This window comes from Pristis pectinata, chromosome 25, assembly GCF_009764475.1.
Source record: "Pristis pectinata isolate sPriPec2 chromosome 25, sPriPec2.1.pri, whole genome shotgun sequence".
Classification (NCBI taxonomy): Eukaryota; Metazoa; Chordata; class Chondrichthyes; order Rhinopristiformes; family Pristidae; genus Pristis; species Pristis pectinata.
The window spans coordinates 2179713-2192432 of record NC_067429.1 but is presented as its reverse complement, the minus strand read 5'-3'; the positions used below and the strand labels follow the sequence as shown (position 1 = coordinate 2192432).

Below are 12720 nucleotides of genomic sequence, written 5' to 3'. Positions count from 1 at the left end.
CAGTAGGCATCCTAATAATGTTTTCAAATCACTATTTCTTGGTAACTTTCAGTTTTTTTTCTTTACGTAATTTACAGATGGGTTCTGAGTGAGTGATGAATCTACTTACAGTTCAATGTGATTTCTTTACAAGATACCAACGAGTAAGAAATGTCTTATCTTGAGTGCTGTGGCTCTGTGGTAGTGCACTTGCCGCTGTGATGGAAAGCTGTAGATGAAGGATTTGTCCCATTGTGATCGTACTGAGTGTACTATACTATCAGATATCTCTTTCAGAGCAGATAGAAGAATCTTCCACCACTGGTGTGCAGGAGGTCACCACTGAGCAGAAAGCATCTAAAACTCTTACTCAGTCCTTTGGAGTTGAGGATGGCTTACTTCCACTCTGGTTCTGAGGACCTGACAAGGTCCATGTCCAGTTTGCAGACTCTGCTGCAGTGGGGGCAGGAATGCTTGACAGAATGGGTGGGTTGTTTGGGAAACCTGTACTCCTTCTGCTTAGACTTTATCCCTGCATGATTTGAGGTCCTCAGTGGCTTCCCTGATTGCAGCTTTTTTCCTTTGAAAGGTCACAGGCTAGGGATTCTTGTGAGTTGATGAGAATGCTTTTCAAGGAGGCTTTGAGAATATCTGTGAACTCTTATAACTGTCCATCTGGAAATCTCTTGCTGTGATGGAACCTGGAGTAGAATGTCTGTTGCAGGCAGTGTCAGGCATGTAAATTATGTGGCCCACCCATTGGATCTGTCTGAATGTAATTAAAACCTCAATACTGGGGCCATTGGCCTAGTAGAGGGTACTGATATTGATCAGCTTATCCTGCCAGTGGATTTTGAATAATTTCTTGGAGATGATAAGAGGAATAGATACAGTAGACAGCCAGCGCCTCTTTCCCAGGGCACCAATGCTCAGTACAAGAGGACATGGCTTTAAAGTAATGGGTGGGAAGTTCAAGGGAGATATCAGAGGAAGGTTTTTTACCCAGAGAGTGGTTGGCGTATGGAATGCACTGCCTGGGTGGTGGTGGAGGCAGGTACATTGATCAAATTCAAGAGATTACTAGATAAGCATATGGAGGAATTTAAAATAGAGGGATATGTGGTAGGAAGGGCTTAGATAGTCTTAGATGAGGTTTAAAGGTCGGCACAACATTGTGGGCTGAAGGGCCTCTATTGTGCTGTACTGTTCTATGATTCTATGATATTGATGGTGTTTTTATGTGCCTGTTGTGGGTAGTTCCAAAATACAAAGGGAGTGAGGATCACTGTAGCCTGGTAGACTTATGGCCGGGACAGAGGTCTCGATCTTGGAACACTTCTCTGCGGACAGCTTTGGAGGAGATGGTTGATTTCTTCATTGATATCTGCCTTTGCAGAGAAGTGGCTCCTCAGAGATGGCAAGTAGTCTGTTTTCCAGTGTTTCTTTATGGATATCTATTGCTGAAGGGAGGTGTTCTACAGCAGGGTTAGGATTGGTAGAAGACTAATGTTTAGTGTAAAGTCCAACATCTTAAATGCTTCAGTGGTGATAACTTGGATCTCGGCTTCTGAGTGTATACAAATGCAACTGCCACCTGCGTACTGCAGCTTAATGCCTGAAGTTAGATCAAACACATTATCAATTGGTTAGTTCCACTCCAACGGGGAGCTTGTTGGAGGTGTGGAAAATTGAGGAGTGTCAGAGTTTTGAATCAACCTTGCTGGTATCATTCTGCACTGGTATTGGGTTTATCACAACTAGTATGCCATCATTTAGCAGATGTAGAATGGTGATGGATTTCTGAGGGCAACCAAATTTGAGAAGGATTTTCCACTGCGCCACTTGGCTGATATTGTACAGCTTTTGTGAGAGCAATCCTGCTCCCTGCATTTTTCATGGAGCTGTTGAGCAGTAAAGACAGCGCAAGACACAGGAACACAATGGCTGCTGGAGCAGGGCTGTCTTGAACTGATTCGCCGTCTGATTTCCCCAAAATATTCTATCATCTACAAGGTGATGGAATACTCTTTCAAGTGGAAATGGAAGATCTCATTGTTTTAAAGAAGTGCAGGTAGGTTCTAGCCAGTACCTTGGCTAATACTTTACTGAACTCAACTGAATCATATCTGATTATATTCTAACAAACAGCAAACGAATATATTGTGTGCAAATTGGCTGCTGTGTTACTTTTGTTATAACAATGACTACAGTCCTGCTCCCTTGGAATGTCTTGGGCCAGTGTAAGATGGGATTTAATTGTGATTCAGTTGTTCTGTACTGTGGAGTTCAAAGTGGCAGTTAAGCAGCATTTTAATTGGCTGTTTGTGTCTTTAAAAAAACATCAGTGGAGAGATTTCTGTTTACATTCAGCCTGTATGCTGATCTTGTTTATTTAAACTTCTGTGTAATGAAATATCTGATCAGTTTTAAGTTTAAATCATCGATCTGCAAATGGTTTCCAATGTGGCTTGCCTTTAATTTTTAGCACAGTATATTGGATAAGTAAATATATTACCTAATTTTTTGGCAGGGGGTAATCTTTTTGTTTGAAATGATGACATTCTAGAGCGTGAAGCTAACATGCTCTAATATGATGCCACCACTAGATGCATCTCCTCCTCCTCCAATATTCTCCTTCAACATTCCAAAGAGTCCATTTCCTCTGTGATGCTATGATCTCTAGCCATACCCACTCCCTCTCAGAGAAATTTCCTGTGCAACCTTTATTTACCTTTTCCAGGTTACATGGGAAGAAATTGCACAATAAAAGGTATGTAATTTCATATTTGAACAATTTAAAGAAACTTCTAATGTTGTTGATACAACTTAATAGGATAATCATCCAGTATGACTTGTAGATCAATTGTAATGTGCTAGATTATTTGCAGCCTCAGCTGCACTTGCAGCCCTTTTTTAATGTAAGATACACAATCAACCCTTACAATGAGAGAAAAGAATTTTATTTTCAAACAAAAACCAAAGTCATCAACAATATCTTCCACGTCATGGATGGCTCCAGCAAAGAATAAAGTCACTTAGTGGCTTACAATCAGACAAAAATGGAAACAGACTAAGGCACATTTCATTCCATCAGGATCGTATAGAGCTTGCAGCTGCTCAGCTTTCCACAATAAAACTAAGAAAAATACTGAATTCTCACAGAACCAATGAAGTAAAGTAGCAGCCTTCAGGCAGAAAAACAATTCAAAACAAACCCAGGTTGCTGAGACCCCACTGGCTTTGCAATGCCTCACTTAATAACAGCTGTATTCTTTTGTCAGGGAAAGGGCCTAGTAACTCACTGCAGGTGAGGTCATATCTTGGAGCAATCAGGAAACAACCTCCTGTAGGTTTCCACTCCTTCCATAACTACAAAATCACTAAGCAGGTATCGAAGTCAAAGTAGAGTTTATTGTTGTATGTACAGGTGTAATGAAAAACTTGCTTGCAGCAACATCGTAGGCACATAGCATCATATAAGCAGCATTCACAAGAAGTTAAACAAAATAATTTTTACAACAAAAAACACACTAGAATCTGCGTAGTTAACTGCTACAACAGTACCGACTGTTAAAATGACACTTTACACATAATCTAAAGAAAAACAATCTTGGCTGCTCCATTCATTTTTTTCATTAAATTGATCATTATTCACTCTTGCTCAATGAGAGAAAATGAGCAGCCATAAAGTAGTGTTCCACAAAAAGCAATTGTTATTTCTGCATGAATGGTTTTATCACAAATAGAACATGCAACGCATCACCTGCAGTTCCTGCACAATGGCACATTCTTGACCACATTGATACGAAACAGGTAAAAGCAGTATAAATTTAAAGCCCATCAGAATTTTTTTAAACAATGTACTTGCTGAAATGTAATAAAAGCAAAAAGTGATGGAGAATTATCATGACAGGCAACTGGAATCAGAGGAGTGTTTGGCAAATGGTTACCCTATTTGCCTTTAGTTTCTACATTGTGGAGGAAACTATATTGTTAGCAGGTAAGGTGGCATTTGTAGAGGAAGAGAAAAGTTAATGTCTCAAAACAAGAACCTTTCATCAGAACTGTGAAAAGTTAGAAATGAAACACATTGACAAGAAGGTGGGGGCAGGGGTAGTAAAACAAGAGGGACGATTGGTAGTAGGACATGATGCAAGTGGTGGGGTTGCTGTTTGAAAAAGTGTGGAGAGATACATGAATTACAAAAGTTATGTCTGGGGGAGGTTCAAGAAGGAGACGATGATGAAATCTGAAATACTAGAAGACGACAGAGGAGGAAAATAAATAACATGTTGTGGCTGTGCGATGCCAAACTAGAATAGCTGATTATCTGAAAATAGATGAATTAAAATGTTGAATCTTGAAGGCTGTGTTGCGCCACATTAGAAGATGAGGTGCAGCTCCTCGAGCATCTACATGAAGTAGTTGAGAGACTAGGTTTATCAGATGATTCCTGACTGCTTGGAAAGACGAAAGCAATAGGTGCATGGGAACATCATTGCACATCATTCTGTCTTAGATTGTACATATTGATTCCTTCATTGTTGGAGGTCAAAATTCAGAAACTCCCAACTTAACAGTATTGTGAGTATTATACTATTGTACTGCCTAAAAATTCTCTTTTTAATATTTCCTTTAAATTAATGAACCTTTGATTATCCGTGTTGCTATTTTGTCACTGACACGGAATGTCCTATACAGTATCTGCCATATACTCGTGCAAAGTTTACAGGATTCTCTGTACTAGGAAGCAATGGTCACCACAGGTATTCGGTGACGGGAGCAAGATCACTTGTCTAGCTGAATCAGGATATTAATTATGGATGAAATACGTATTCATAGTTTGTTAGAACTTATTCTGTTACAATATCTGTGGGTGATGACTATAGCTTTAATTACAGGCAGGTGTTCCATCGCTATCCCTGGCTGATTAGTATGCCTTTATGATTCCAGCTTCCCTACTGGAAAATAATATTATTATATTTTAATTAAACTCCTTTTTAGGAACATTGCTGGTCCAATCAAAGATGAGCTCACCAGGACAGAATCGGGATTGAATATGGATTTCTGTGTGTACTTCTTATTTGGTAAAGGGGCCTCCTTACAAAAAAAAAGTACATACAGAGTGGCAATGGGGTATGATAATGAAGTGGGAGAGCCACTGGAATTGTAATCTGACAGCATTGATAAAAATCTCACCTTTTGTAGTTTCAGAATTTGATTTCGTCTTAGAAAGCAGGAGTCATAAAAAGTGATACTGAAATTGTTGGATTGCTTTCAGAGTGATCTAAAAAAATTCTTGGTTTTATTTCCAATCTGAAGCGGTTCAGGAAGATACTCCTCCAGCTTCTTAGTAGCGCAGAATAGGAATGGGCAAATATCACTCTTGCCAAGCTGCCCTCATCCTGGAAAATTTAAAAGTAAAGCTGATTTTTGTATCTGCACTGAGGCCAGTGGAAAGTGGGAAGATGAATCACTGTCCACTTCTTGCACTCACCACCCACCCAATCCCCCCCCCCAACACCCTACCTGCATGCACAGATACTCACACATGTCTTTCAAATTTACTTTTCTGCTTTTGTAGATTCCTATGTTGAAATAATTTCCCGCTGTATTAGGTTCTTGTGTTGAAATAATTTCAGCTGTAGTAGATTCTTGTGCTGAAATAATTGGAATGTTGGTGTGAAGGGCAGACTATCCTTGATGTGATGACAAGATTTTTTATATTTGCTTCCTAATTGATATTTTGATCTGGTGATATTTTGTGTAAATTGGTGCAGAAACTCAACAGGGCAACATTGATGTCATTGTGATTATGGTTCATGTATTTGCTTTAAGCGTAGTTTATTCAGTTCTGTACTGTATCTTCTATGGAGTATAACAATAAATGAAATATTTGGTTTGATCTTTAAAATAGTGTTGTATTTGTTCTGTTTTATTTTTGATACCATTTTTATTTTCCTTCTGCTCTGCTCAAGCCATGCATCACCAGCAGCCGCAGGTCTCCTGCAACTTCATCCCGCCAGCTACTAACTCTGTCTTGTCAGCTTTATCACCTTTAGAAGTGAAAAACTGACTTCTGGTGCTATCCGTGTGGAGTTTGCACATTCTTCTTGTGACCAAGTGGATTTCCTTTGGGTGCCCCAGTTTCCTTCCATTATTCCAAAGACATGCTGGATGGCTATAACAAATTCCCCCTAGTGTGTAGGTGAGTGGTGGAATCTGATGGCAGTTGTTGGGAATGTGGGAAGAATAGGGAACAGGGAAAATTAGGGGAATGAGTTTGCTCTGTAAACTGGCATAGACTCAAGCTGAGTTGTATGTTATAAGTTGTTAGGAAATAGGGAGTAAAATGGAAATGGTCTCGGTCCTCTTTAAAAGATGTGTATTCAACTTTGTACTTTTGTGTCTTTGTTGTTCTCGCCTCATTGCAGCAGGGATACTAAAGTCCTCAAGAGGAATGCATGTGATTGTTCAAAGACTTCTATTTGTTTCTGAATTAGTGCCCTAGTGTTTGCAGTGTATAATGAGAAATGTAGTGAAACTACATAGTCTGGTGTAATAAAATTTCATATTCTAATACAGAAGTTATAGGAAGGGAATTCCCTTTGTTTCACCCATTGTTCTCCTCCACCACCTCTGCTACCTAAGTTCTTAATCTCATTCTCAGCTTGATGAAGGGTCTTTGACCTGAAACATTAACTTTCTCTTTGCACAGATACAGCCTAGCCTGCTGAGTGTTTCTAGCATTCTTACTTTTATTACAGAAGTTGCTGGTCTTGAAGAGGCACAGGCTGAACATCAAACAGCCATGTGTGGCTCGAGAGAAGAATGAGAGATGATATCAGTGAGATGTACAAAATACTTGGGGTGTAACAGGGTAGATGCAGGGAGAAGCCCAGAACAGGGATCTTTAGGATGGAAAGAGGAAAAACCTCTTCACTTAAAGGCTGATGAATTTTGGAATTCTGAGACGACATAATAGAGGGCAATGTTTTTTCTCTTTGTTGGAGAAATCCAAGGATATGGTGACAGAAGCAAGGAGCTGATGGTGAGGTAGAAGATCAGCTATGATCCTGTTGGATTTCAGAGGAAGCTTGAAGGGTTGAATAACCTACTCCTCCTCTTTCTTATGCAGTTGTGTATTTATGATAACCTGGCTGGACTTGTGAACTAATGATGTCACAGATTGTCACAGGCCAGATCAATGATACTTTACAAGTTACTGATCTGGCCTGTGACAATCTATCATCTATTATTTGGAGGAAAAATTCTTTCCATCTTTGTATTAAGGTTACTTGCATATAAAAAGGTAATTGCTTCCTGTTCATTCAACTTTTTTGACTTGGAACCTTATTTGCATATTGATATGCAGGAATGAAGGACTTCTGCACCGAAGATGAGGTTTGTTGAAATGTTTTTGACAAGACAAGCATAATGTGATTCACTTTTATCTAAAGGTCAGCTTCCTGGTATCCTTAAGTAACAAAAGGTGTAGGTGCAATGTGATTTTTCTGGCTTTGTTACATTCCTATTCATTTGGATTCAGAAAACGCCTCATTATTCTGCCTGGGGTGAAGTAGCAAGGTTTGTGCTAAATGATATTTGTGCTGATTTGATATTTAGTGCATTGCATCTCAACCTTTTCCTTATTTTGGCTGCATTTAAGCACTGGTATTTTATTATCTGCATACAGACACACTATGCTGGTTACCCTGCCAAGTGAAACGATCAAAGTATTTTGCTTCAGCTTCCTTGAGCTTAAGAGGAAATGCTAAACAATTGGAGACTGAGGAAGATTGGGTTAGCAAGTGCCCTTTCATCTCTGATTAAAGTTCAAATTCAAATCCAAATTGAATTTGTTATCTGCATCTGTGCAAAGATACTAAAGTAAATTGAGCAGTTGTGATCAAATTTTTCTCTTTTAAACCTACCTGGAGTTTCCCAGAATACACACCTGGTGCCTCCAGTGAAATTGTTTAATTCATCCATGACATTGTTACCTCCAGGTACACAGGGACACACTGAGTGGGTTGTGGAGGCGGATACTCTCATGTTATTTAAGAATCACCACTAACACAGAAGGCAATGGGCCAAGTGCTGGTTAATGGAATTAGTATAGATGGGTGTTTGGTTGGCATGGATGTGGTGGGCTAAAGGGTCTATTTCTGTGCTGTATAAGTCTATGATCTGACTGTTCCAATGCACTCTTAGCCTGCCTCCTTCATTGTATTCTGTGTATGAAGTGGGTTGAATCACTGGACTAGCAGCTGGAGTCCTGGACCGCTGATCCAGAGCTGTGAGTTTGAATCTCACCAGTATAGCTGGGGAAGTTAAATGCAAATAATTAAATAAACTTAGAAACATAAAGCTAGTGTCAATGAAATTAATGATGGAACTAGGAGAAAAAAAAATCTGCTATCCTTGCCCAGTCTGTTCATATTTGATCCCCTGATCGACATCTGTGTGGTTGACTTTCTCGCTGCCCCTCAGTTCTGCCATTGCCAATGACGTCTGCATTCCCATAAACAAATAAATTAAAAAAAACAAAAGTTCTTATCTTCTCCATTTCATCATGACCCCACTGCTTATTCAGCTTGGTTTTTAAAGTTGTCATCACTTGTTTTCAAATCCTTTCATGACCTTGACCCTCCCTATCTCTGAATTCTCTTCCAGCCCTATAATCCTTTCAATTATATGTCCTATAGTTATGGCCTCCAGCTCATCCTTGAATCAAGTCGCTTCACTACCGATGGCCATACCAAGGTTCTAAGCTTGGGATGTTTTTTTTTCCTGGCTTTTTTTAAAAATGATCCTTAAAACATGTTTCTCTTACTGAGATTTTCAGCAACTCTGCAAATATTGTATGGCTCAATGTCAGGTTTCATTGCTAAGGCTCCTGTGAAGTTTTGAGCGGTTTTACTGCATTAAGAAAGCTGTTGCCATATTCCCAAACAAATGCCGTCACCACTTCAGTGGTGAAGTTGTACTGCCTTGGATCTTTGGGCACTAGAGCTGAAGAACCTTGCATTCTGGTACTTGTCTTATTTAGCTATAAAATAGGAATATTTCAAAATAAGAACAAAATGTATAAATGGAAAATGGAGACTGAAGAGTCATTGCCATCACTTCCCCAGGGCTTAGGCTGACTCAGTAGTGCATTATTCTTCTCGCCAATTTTTGTTTTACCTTTTATCTGCAAGAATTAAGTACAACTGTTATAGTTGGAATTGATACTGTGGATGATGGCAATTTTATTTTATCTCAACTGATATGTTGAACAGACCAACGGAGCAATTGAGTAGAAACCACTTGGAAAAGGAACTGAACCTTGGCTGATAAGAGTTGATCAGAATTTTCACTGCATGCTCTCAGCTATAAATACTTCTACAAGGAAGTGCATGCAATGAAGCTGAACGATTCCTTTTGTGATAACTGATGAATTGTGCAGGTAACTTTTGTAGGCAACTATTGCAGCTCTCCAGGGCTCTTAGTTGGAAGAAACCCTGTTGACATTTGATTTTTTTTTTAAAAGGATCAAACTTTGATTCTGGCCTTAATTATTCAACACAGTTTGGAAATGTTATTTATAGCCTAATCGTAACTAAGTCTCTCAAAGTAACTTGCATATTATTACACATTTATGTGAATAAATTGTTCTTTAAGGAAACTATGTTCATATTGGACTGCAATGATATACTTGAACTGAGTTCATGTTTTAAGTTTATTTATCTCTTTAGAAATACAGTAAATTTAATTGTGACATTTTGATTTTTCTCTTTTTTCCAGTAAGCAATTGAACAGTCATGTCAGCTAAAGCCATATCTGAGCAGACTGGTAAAGAATTCCTTTACAAGTTCATCTGTACAAAGGCTGCAATCCAGAACAGGTTCAAATATGCTAGACTGCGACCTGAAACTGACTGGGGCCTCCTCATCCAAGAGCATCCTTGGCTCCAGACTGAGGTGGGTGTCTTGGAAGTGTTAGTACTAAGGTTGAAAGATGCAGTGGTGATTGTGGTTATGTGGATGGAGCAGCACAACAGAGTTGGGTCCAGTGATAAATCTTGTAAATATGCACCAATTGTATGGTTGCAAAGTTTATTTACAGATGAAATTTGGATCTCAAACTTGTATTCACATTTATGATGAAGTTGAACTGTATGTGATTGAAATAATGGTATTTAATTTAAGATTTTTTTAAATATTGAAATTACAGCTTAGGAAGGATGGGCAATCTTTTCTCACCTGGTACAGTATTATATAACTTTAAATACTGTTGCAGTAGGTGAGGTACCTGTGCTGGGATTGAGGCATTTTTGCTTCTGGGTACTCAGTATCATCTTGAGACTTCCAGAGCAGGTGCACATCACAGTCACACCTAGAGGGAGTATAAAGCTCCCTGTATTCCACCTGCCAACTATCTCCAATAAGAGCAGTCCCATAATTTGATAGCAACCAATGGTCTTTGAATGGCTTTGCCAATTGGTACTAAATTATGGCCTGTTTTTATGATGCAGACTCATGAACTGTAATGAATTCCTGTGGTCAGTAGGCAGAAGGTGGATTAATCCTACCTGATTGTATCCCTGGTTCTTTGAAGTAAGAGATTACTCTTTGGTATCATATGGCATCAGTGCTCTTTATTTTCATATGTTCCTAATTGGGTAGAAGTTGTTAGATTGTTACTCAAGTGTAGGATGTAAACTCTAACTTGGATCCATATTTACTATTTGCAACTTTTTTTCAATTTTTGCATGTGATATGGTTGTTTTATTGTAGTTTTGTCATCAAGCTGATGGAAAGCAGGAGATGGATCTTTGTTCTCACGCTCTCTCCCCTCTTTTCCCCCCCAACCTATCACCTGCCAGCTCTTGCTCCACTCCTTCCCCCCCCCCTCCACCTTTTTATATTGGCTATTTCCCCTCTTTCAGCCCTAATGAAGAATCTCAACCCGAAACATCAACTGTCCATTTCCCTCCATAAATGCTGCCAGACTCTTGAGTTCCTCCAGCTACTTTGTGTTGCTGCAGAGCGTTTTTGGAGCTTTTTTAAAAAAAAATTATTTAAAGAGTATGGGCAAGGGTGAAGTTTATGGTTTATCTTTTACTATCTTTTATGGTGGAAAAAAAAAGTTGGTTCAGTGACCATATCCTCTAGCTGTTGTGTAAACTGTGAATGAGGGTGTCACAAATAAATGGTGGCCCTTAGAATCAACGGTAGAAGTAAAGCATTTTAATGGAGTGTTTTTATCTCGTCTTCCATTTCTGTTCAATTATACAATCTATGCATGTCAGATTAGAAATGAGTTTATGCCATTTTATTTTAAAGGAATGAGATCTTATCAGATAAGATAGATCTTTATTATAACCAAAGGTATTGGGTCTTTTGCAATTGGTGTCGAGCAATTCACCCCTTTGGGTTTAGCGCTACTCCTATTCACCATTCTTTCCTCCAGCGATGGCAGGCCTGAGGTCAGTAGCTGTGTGTGCATTACAAAGCTCTGTCAGTATCTGTGTTAAATTCTGGATGGTATGTTTAACAGGATATCCAGTGGCTAGTGTCTACCATGTGGCCATCTTGAATGTGCAGTTCAATTTATCAGTGCATGCTTAATTGAGTACCAAGGTCAGTAGTGATATAGAAAAGCTTCTGAAGGTTAACAGTTTTGTATTCGTGCTAGTAATCCTAGCATTTGGAAAACTGTTCAAGAGTAATTCAATTTTTCTTTAACTTTCAACAGTCAGTAATGTCATTTTCACGTTAATCTGCCAAATAAAATGTGCTTTTGCAATTAAGAGGATTCTAGGCTCAATAATTTGGCAGAAACATTGTGCTGCCTGTCCTTTCTGAAAGCATAATTTAGTTTTATTGGCGTTTCTTTCTAAGCTCTGACCTTCTCAAGGTTATGTTTTTCAGCACTGTTTCCTTCCAGTTGCAAACTAAAGGATGTGGGCTACATTCTAAACAACCAAACATCACGATCTTCTAGATTCCGACAAGAATAATTCATCTTTGCCGGAAAGAGTGGGGGAGCTGAGAGGGTGGGAACTCTGATGAGACTGGAAGCTGATATTGTTGGGGTTCGAGAGGGATGCAAGATGGAGCTAATAAGTAATTTAGCTCAAAATAACATGAATAAAAAGAGGTGAACCACTGTAATTTTTAAGTTCAAAATCCTCTGTGGCCTCCATGTATAATACCAAATGCTGTCTTCAAATTCCTTTCCAGTTGAGATGTCGCTAAATTATTTCCAGCTAACCTTACACAAAAACAAGACAATTTGATGACAACTAAAAACATTTGCATTTGTGCTGTGCTGTTTAAAACCTGTCCCAAAATACTAGTGAAATACTTCTGAAGTATATTTACTAGTGTAACCTAGGAAATGTAGCAGCTAGTTTTGTTAACGGCAAGTTCCCACAAACAGAAATCTGTGAGCAGATAATCCATATGAATTTTTGGATGAGAGAGAAAATACAAATTAGAATGCTGTGGAGATCTTCCTGCTCTTCAAAACTGTGTCATGGGATCTTAAGTCCATCTGGAAAGTAATTAATTGGCATTGCAACATTTAAATATCCTGAGGAAATGAAAAGATCTACATAAATGCAAATTCTTTTCAAGAAGAATAATCCACCTAAATTCATAAAGGATTCTTTAAATTCCAAGGTTGTATTCTTTGGTTTGTTTGGACTTGGTCCAAGTGTTTAATTAGGAATCTTGTTGTAATTGGCTTCAA

General features: G+C 38.8%; 1 protein-coding gene across 2 annotated transcripts in view; it reads left to right on the top strand.

Annotated features, from left to right (window-relative positions):
• LOC127582899 (ATP-citrate synthase) overlaps nucleotides 1-12720 on the top strand; it is a 74438-nt gene that overhangs the window by 599 nt on the left and 61119 nt on the right. For both annotated transcript variants that reach the window (XM_052038541.1, XM_052038540.1), the window contains exon 2: nucleotides 9769-9944. In XM_052038541.1, the coding sequence (XP_051894501.1) occupies nucleotides 9786-9944 (159 nt within the window). In that variant the 5' untranslated portion in view covers nucleotides 9769-9785. The remainder of the gene's footprint in view (nucleotides 1-9768; nucleotides 9945-12720) is intronic.